Below are 7,841 nucleotides of genomic sequence, written 5' to 3'. Positions count from 1 at the left end.
AGAAGGTCAGGCATGTAGTAGGTGCTGACAGTAGTTGTTGAATGAATGGTGTTGAATGTTGGAGCTGGAAAGGACCCCGGAGATAAACCAGCTGCCTCTCCCTCCTCTTCCTACCTAAACTTTACCGAGGAAGCAACACTTTATAGAGGGTGAGTGATTTTCTCCAGGTCACACAGTGCGACTCATGAAGGTTCAGGGCTGGGGATCTCCACCTCCTGCCTGTCCAGCTATCCCTGCCACAGTCCCCTCTGCACTTGCAATTATAAGCCTCAGTGCTGGACACCAATTGAGTTCCTGTCCTGGGTGTTTGAAGGAGGACAGGCTAGAAAACAAAACATCCAACCAGTGATCCCTGGACAATTCCTTTTTTAATTTGGAAGAGCAGGGGTTTCATACCCAGCGGGGACTCCACATCCAGACTATAGGTGGTGGGCAATGTGGACACACACCGGTAAGGCGAGGCCTGAGGTCTTGAGTTGGTCTTTGGGCTTACTGCTTCCTCGTACGGGAACATCGGCATCTGGCGAGTCCTTGTAATTTTGGGTCATGAACTGGGTGCTTGCTTCAGGTGTATTCAGATGGAAGCGACTCAGAAATTTATCCATTTCCCAAAAGCCTAGAAGGACAAACAGACCACAGGGAGGCAATGAGAGGGAACCATGGACTTGAGAGCTGGCAGGGGTGAGAGGGAGGCCAGTTCTGGGGGAGTGGAGACAGCAGGAGATGCCCTTGGCCATTGGTCTGAGTACCTGGGGTGCCCCTGGCTCCAACTGCAGGACACCCCTGGATGTTAGCAGAGCACCTAGGAAGGGGCTGCTCCCTAGAAAACACTGGGGACATGAATCTGGACTGAGTCAAGAGCAGCCTTTAGCCTCATCCCCAGAGCCCTTTATTTAGCATAATTCTGCCGCCTCGGTCACATGCTGAAAGGAAACACCCAATCAGGTTGTCAGCACACTTCCCCACCCACCCTCCTTTCCTGCAGGCCTTCTTGACCTCATGACTGAAACCTTAAAGCTTCTTTCCTTCATAGCTGGTCACCCCAGCTGCTGGGGTTGAGATTGGCAGAAGTGCTCGTGCCATTCATTTAATCTCCTCCCCAGAACCCCAACCACCGCCTCAGAGACTGTGCAGCGGGGTTTCTTTCCTGGCTGTGGCAGAGGTCAAGGGCGGGGGATATGGCCAGGGCCCCTTCTCTCTGCTCCTGAGCACCTGGATCCTGGAGGGGAGCTGCGTGTGGGTGAGGTGTACCCAGGTTGGAGCCTGGAGATGCCCAGTCTGTGCTCAGGTCTGAGGGGCCCTCTCAAGGGGAGAAAGCACAGGGGCATCGAGGGAGGTGGATCTTCTGGGGCAAGTGTGAACAGGCCCAGTAACAGGGCAGGGAGGACACAGCCCTGGGCACTGGGGAGAGGCTGAGGGAAGTGGTCAGAGGCATATTCCCACGCTCTTGTTTCCCAAACTTTGGGCCTCAGGCACCCTTGGCAGCTGGTTGCCAGAGAAAATATGGGACACTCAGTTCAATTGGCATTTCAGGTAAACAACAAATAATTTGTTAGTGTATGTTTCACATATTGCATGGAGCATCTTTATAGTAAAAAATTATTCCTCGTTCATCTAAAATTCAAATTGAACTGGGCTTTCTGTATTTTCTTCTCTCTCTCTTTCTCTCTTTTAATCCTCACCCAAGGATATGTTTTTATTGATGAGAGAGAGAGAGAGAGAGAGAGAGAGAGAGAGAGAGAGAGACTTTGATTGGTTGCCTCCCTTATTCAATCCCTGACCAGAGATTAAACCTACAACCTAGTATGTGCCATGACCAGAAATCGAACCACAACCTTTTGGTGTGTGAGACGACTCTCCAACTGAGCCATCGGGCCAGGGCTTTCTTTTCTCTCTCTCTCTCTTTTTTTTTTGCTAAATTCAGTAACCTTCCCTGGGCGGAGGGAGTGCTCCGGGAAGACCTTGTCCAGAGCAGAGCTAGGCAGTGGTGGGTATAAGGCAGCGTCGGGTATGACCTGGATCAATGGAGGACAGTAATGCACAGAGAGAACAGGGTGAGCGGCTGGCATCCTGGAATGACTCAATGACTCTCAGAGTTGCCCATTTACCACCAGTGGCTCTCTGTCTGCACCTACCTCCTGCTAGTGTTCCATACTCCATCTATCTTCCCTCCCTGCAGGGGCTGTTTGCATTTCAAAGATGTTCTCAAGGGGAGGACATTTTTCATTCAAATAAACAAAATAAAAAATAATAATAATGATAATGCCAAAAAATAATAGTAAAACACTAATATAGTATTTTCTTTTTTAAAAAATATGTTTTTATTAATTTTAGAGAGAGAGGAACATCGATTGGTGCCTCCCAGATGCACCCTGACCAGGGATCAAACCCATGGGTATGTGCCCTGACTGGGAATCAAACCGGAGCCCTTTCGGACGACACTCAACCAACTGAACCACACTGGCCAGGGCTGATAGAGTGCTTTCCATGTGCCGGGCACAGTTCTAGGGACTCCATGCACATTCATTCAATTAATCCTCACAAGGGAGACTATTTTTTATCCCTAGTGCATAGATGGAGTTCTGGTGAAGTTGCTTCTTAGTGGTAAAGGGGAAAAAGGCCTCTTCAGGTTCACCCAAATTTTATTGGGCTCAGTGACTGTGTGTTCAGATTGGGCTGGAAAGCAGCGGTTTCAGGAGTTCTCTTGGGGCAAGCGTGGCCGGGCTCTGGAGAGAGCCACTCCTATCAGATGGGCTGCCGCTGGGCTGAGAGGTGTGTAACTGACCCTGTGGATCTTCCACTAGGAGGCCTGGCCAGGCCTTTACACGCAGGGAGCCTGGCTGGCTGGAAAAATATTGTGGTTCATGACCCTGGGAAAGTGTGTGCATGTGGGTGCACATGTGTGTGCATGTGTGGATGCATATGTGTGTGCATGTTCACGCCAGGTGAAGGGCTTTGGGTGAACTGGTGTGTGGCAGGCATGGGGACAAGCGGGCCTTCCCCACTGAGCAGGGCAGGAAGGAACCGGGGTGGCAAGGAGGGAATTGAAACTCATCACGAGATCAGGGCAATGGCAGAAAGAAATCCCCTGTGCCCTGAGGGAGACCTGGCTTCCCGCTCCAGCAGTGCGCCCTCCCCTAGCTCGGATGGCTTCCTTGATGGAGTTTGGAGCGCCTTGGCAGCCTCGCAGCTCCTTCCTTGTCCCACTTCCGACAACCCTGTGGTCTTGGGCTTCGTGGGCAGCTCCTCAGACCTGCCCTCTGTCCCTCAGGAGGCTGCTGGCCTCCCGCTGCCTCCTCCCCTGGCTTGGCGGTGACTCCTTACACCCCCATTTCCTGCCACAAAGGGCAAGAGGAACTGACCCAGTGCAAGTTGTAGAAGGCATGGGGGTGAGTCAGGCCCTCAGGGGTGTGTGGGGAGAGACTGGGAGCTTGCAGGCTGTGGCTTCCATGTCACCGCATGGAGGAAAGCCCCATCCTGTATGGCACTGCTGGTCCCGGGCTGCAGGGGCCACTGCCATGCAGGGAGAGCGCTGCTGCTGTCTGAGGTCTGACCACTGCCCGTGTGCCCTGGACCCACCCAGAATGGGCTCTTCCAAGGACAGGGCATGGGTGGGGAGTGCACTTCCGAGGCCTTCGGCTACAGGGAGAAAGAGCCAGGGTGTCTGATGCCTGTCTCCTGAGCCACCCAGGGACTGGAACACAGAGGTCTGGTCTCCTTAGGGTGGGGCTGCCACATATGATGAGCAGGTGGGTCTCTACACAACCTTAGGGAGCATCATTTCCATCTTGCAAAATCAGACTCAAGCATCGTCTCACCTACTGGTTTTAGAGAGAGAGGAACATTTATCCAGGCCCATTCCGGCCCTTGTTGAGTTGCTAAGACAGCACTGGACTAATAAGCTAGACCTTCAAAGGGTGGCCTCAGCCAGCAGTTCAAAGAGCCCCCCTCCCCCCAATTCCAGCTGATGTGGTCCCACCCCTAGCAGCACCCCCAGAGTCTCTCCAGCAGGCCCACTCTTAAGACTTCCTAACAGCATAGGAAAAAGAGTTCCCTGAGTGTCCTTGCTTTAGCCAAGGGACATTCCCCACCTGACCTGTCATTTGGTCCTTAGTAGGCCATCAAGTGCCCCAAGCTCAGCCTGGGAAGTGGGGGTTGGGAAGCCCTCACTGGGAGGCAGGCCCCCATTCAGGCTGTAGAACAGGGGGCAGGGCACTGAGCCTTGGGGTCACCTCCTCTGAACCACCATGTGAGCTGCCTGAGCCTCTCCTGGGCCCTAGGGTGCCTGGCTCAGAGCCGCCCCGTCACCACAGGTGGGTGAGCTGTGTCTGACCAAGGTGTCCACTCTCCTCCCCGGCCTGCCATTATTCTCCCCCTGGGCAGGGGCGCCACTGCTTCTTGTCAGGGGAAAACACAAAACCTGACGGCCAGCCTAGTCACCGCCACCCTGAGCGCAGATTCGCCCGCAATTTGTCTGGCTCTCCGCGGGGCTGGCTGCGGTGATAGGAGCGCTGATTCTTTCTGCTGAGATTAATGATGTCCTGGCGGTGGTGGGCGGGAGGCCTGAGCCTTTTATTTTTGCGCCGTTAAATGACATCCAGAGACTTCCCCTCAGGAGCTGAAAAGCCATGTTCCATCGCATCCAATTACTCCTGGCGAATATTTGCTGAGTGCTGATCCTGCGGGCTCGAGAGGCTCAGGGCAGGGGGGACCACTTTGACTTTGGCGGGAGTGAGAGGGTGGGGATGCCGGGGGAGTTCCTGAGTGGGGAGGGGTGACCCCGGCTCCTCTGGAGAACTGCAGTTCTTAATGACCAGTAAGTGGATCACCCTCCTCTCTGGTCCCTGTGGCTGGTGGCGGCGGGGCCGGGAGTGAGAGGAGTGGAGGCTTGCAGCTGTCAGTTTCGCTCCCAGTTATCAATTCCAGTATTTGGTGGTAGTGTTGGCCAGCTGGAATTTTGGGCAAAATGTGGCAATACTCTGTGGTTTCCCTGCGGACGATGTGTTCAATATTGCTTTGGACGGTTGATGTCTGGCTCGACTGCGGCCTGTGTCTTGACGAGGGCTGCGTGGGCCCTGTGGAGCGTGCAGGGTTCCCAGCCAGTGGGCCTGCCCGAGAGCTGCCCAGGATGGCTCCATCTGAGTTGCTGCCAGGTCCCCAGTCCTACCAGCTCTGCCAGGTGGGCGGGGCTCTTTGGAGCAGAAGAGGGCTGCCTGACACAAGCCCACACGGTGAATCAGGGGCTGGCCCTGGGGGGTTCTGGGGCCTGGCCAGGTGAACCACCATGGGAGGTCATGGTGGGGAGTGGGGGCTGTTTTGCAGTGGGCCGTGTGTTTGTGTCTGTCTGTGTGTGTGTTTGGGGCTGGTCTCCGGGCAGGCCCCCTTCCCTCCACCTTTGCCTGCACTGGCTGCTTTTCCCTCACTGTGCCGGCCTTTGTCCCTCCACACCAGGCCACCTCCTGTGAGCTGCTTGGAGCTCTGCTGTCTTCATGCCCTTGGTCTGTGCTGTCAAACATTTCCACGTAGCATCCCTCGTCTGAATCGCCCACGGCGTCCCAGTGGCCTTTAGGTGCCACAAGCAAGGCTTAAACCCCGCTGAGAGGCAAGTCTCTGCTGCCCCTCCTCTTTGACCCTGTGGGTTGGGGGGCTCCCCTGAGCTGCTTATTTCAACCGCCAAAGGTGCTGGAGAACAGATTATGGCTGCCTAGTCCAGAACCCAGACCCCTTCTCTGCCCCTCAAATCCCATTTTACCGGGAGCAGTCTCTCTGCAGGCCCCGAGGCTGCCCCTGGGAGGTGGGGACCGGAGCCTGGCATGGCCCCTTAGCTCCCCTGGTGCGGACACACCGTCCTGGGCTCATGGCCTTGTAGAGGCTTCCAGAGTGAGCTGAGCACGTCATCTTGAGGGACAGAGAGGGGATTTCCCTGGCTCACTCGCCAGAGGAGCGTGAGGCTGGCTCGTGACACCTCTGGGTGAGGTGTGGCATGGCGCAGACCACAGCTCCACACAGAGCTCAGCTACAGGAAAGGGGCGTGTGGACCCACTGTCTTGGGCAGCCGCTGCTGGCCAAGGATGCCGAGGGCAGGCAATTGGACTGGCTCCATGTCTGTCCCCACGCCAGGGCCCAGGAGTCTGGTGGTCTGGGTGGAAGGAGAGGGGATGTGGGTGTGCTGGTGACAGGTACAAAGAGCTTTGCTCTAAAAGGCAGAAGAAAATTAATCTGCTGTAAACTGAGGACCATTGATCAACCAAGCCACTCACTGTTCTGGGCTTCAGTTTCCCGTGTTGGGACAGGGAGGATGTGGACACTGAAATTGTCCTTGGTGGGCCTGGTGCTCACAGAGGTGGCTGTCTTTTCAGGTGTTAAAGGAAGTTGACGGTGAGGTGTGCTGGGGAGCATGGGGGTGTGAGAATGGGCAGATCCGTGTGCTCCAGGCTTGTGAATGTGCTTACGTGGGTGTGTCCTACACACAAACACGCTCACTGACTGAAAGTCCACAGTGGGCTGAGCACAGGGACAGGTGGTAAAAGGGAAACATAGACAGGTGAGCTCTTCCCTCGAGGAATTTATAGTCTCGTGATGGAAGTGGGGCCCATACAAGTAAAAATGATTGAGCAACACAAGAGATAAAAGCCAGTGACTAAGGAAGTGCAACAGAATGTTATGTGAGTGTCTCAGAGGAGTAGGAGCGGGCAGGGAAGGTCAGCTGAGAGGAGACAGACTGAGATAATGCCAACTCCAAACTTGGGGAGGTGACCTGTGGCCTTTGGAGCACATGTCAGTGAAACCGGGCTGCTCTTGTCAGAGGCACCCATTCGGGCTCCGTGAGCTTCAGCGCTCTCCTCTATTTGGAATGTGGTCGAGCCTGAGCTACGTGAATATCCCCTCCTCTCTCTGCGAGCTTCCCCGGGTGACACACACATCCATGTGGCTCACTTCTGTGCCCAGGGCTCCTACAATGGTGCCTCGAACAAGCGGCTCCTAGCATTGTTGGGATGAATGTGGAGGCATTTTCGAATCAAGCAAAGCATGGTGGGGGAAATGACGCACACAGGAAGGAGCTGTGTACAGGCAGGAGGCGGGAGGCGAGAAGGTAGGGTGTCATAAACCAGAAGCAAGATCATTCCGAATCCCCTTCCAGGGCCCTTGCTGTGGTCCCGGCAGCCCAGTCTCTGATGGAAGGCCTCCTTTGAGCAGTGTGTGGGGTGGCTGGGTGAGTCAAGCCTGATCCCCGCTCCCTGCATCTGTCTAGCAGAACTTGGACAAGGGGAGAGTGTGGTAAGCTGGGAGCAAATCTGCTCAGGGTCACTCAGTGGTGACCAACTAGTTCAACCCCTTATGCTGATGATGATGTAGAAATTGAGGCCCAGGTGGCTTGTTCAAAGTCACACGGGAGTGTGGGTGTCAACATCTCCCATTTACTGACCCCATGTATGTTGTCCTGGAGTCGCAGAACAAAGGAATCCTGGAGAGGGTTTCAGCCTCTGGATCAAATCTGCTCAGGGTCACTCAGTGGTGACCAACTAGTTCAACCCCTTATGCTGATGATGATGTAGAAATTGAGGCCCAGGTGGCTTGTTCAAAGTCACACGGGAGTGTGGGTGTCAACATCTCCCATTTACTGACCCCATGTATGTTGTCCTGGAGTCGCAGAACAAAGGAATCCTGGAGAGGGTTTCAGCCTCTGGATCTGAGCAATGCCCCCCCCCCCCCCCCCCCCCCCCATTTACTGACCCCATGTATGTTGTCCTGGAGTCGCAGAACAAAGGAATCCTGGAGAGGGTTTCAGCCTCTGGATCTGAATGCCCCCCCCCCCCCCCCCCCCCCCCCCCCCCCACCAC

The 7,841-nt window shown here is 55.1% G+C and overlaps 1 protein-coding gene across 1 annotated transcript in view; it reads right to left on the bottom strand.

The window, feature by feature from the left end:
• Positions 1-349: 349 nt before the first annotated feature.
• PEBP4 (phosphatidylethanolamine-binding protein 4) overlaps positions 350-7,841 on the bottom strand; it is a 205,256-nt gene continuing 197,764 nt past the window's right edge. Inside the window, exon 7 of the mRNA XM_014538300.1 lies at positions 350-616. Within this exon, the coding sequence (XP_014393786.1) occupies positions 420-616 (197 nt within the window). The 3' untranslated portion in view covers positions 350-419. The remainder of the gene's footprint in view (positions 617-7,841) is intronic.

This window comes from Myotis brandtii, unplaced genomic scaffold (assembly GCF_000412655.1).
Source record: "Myotis brandtii unplaced genomic scaffold, ASM41265v1 scaffold19, whole genome shotgun sequence".
NCBI lineage: Eukaryota > Metazoa > Chordata > Mammalia > Chiroptera > Vespertilionidae > Myotis > Myotis brandtii.
Note: the sequence above shows the minus strand (reverse complement) of the source record. Positions and strands in the feature narration are given on the sequence as shown.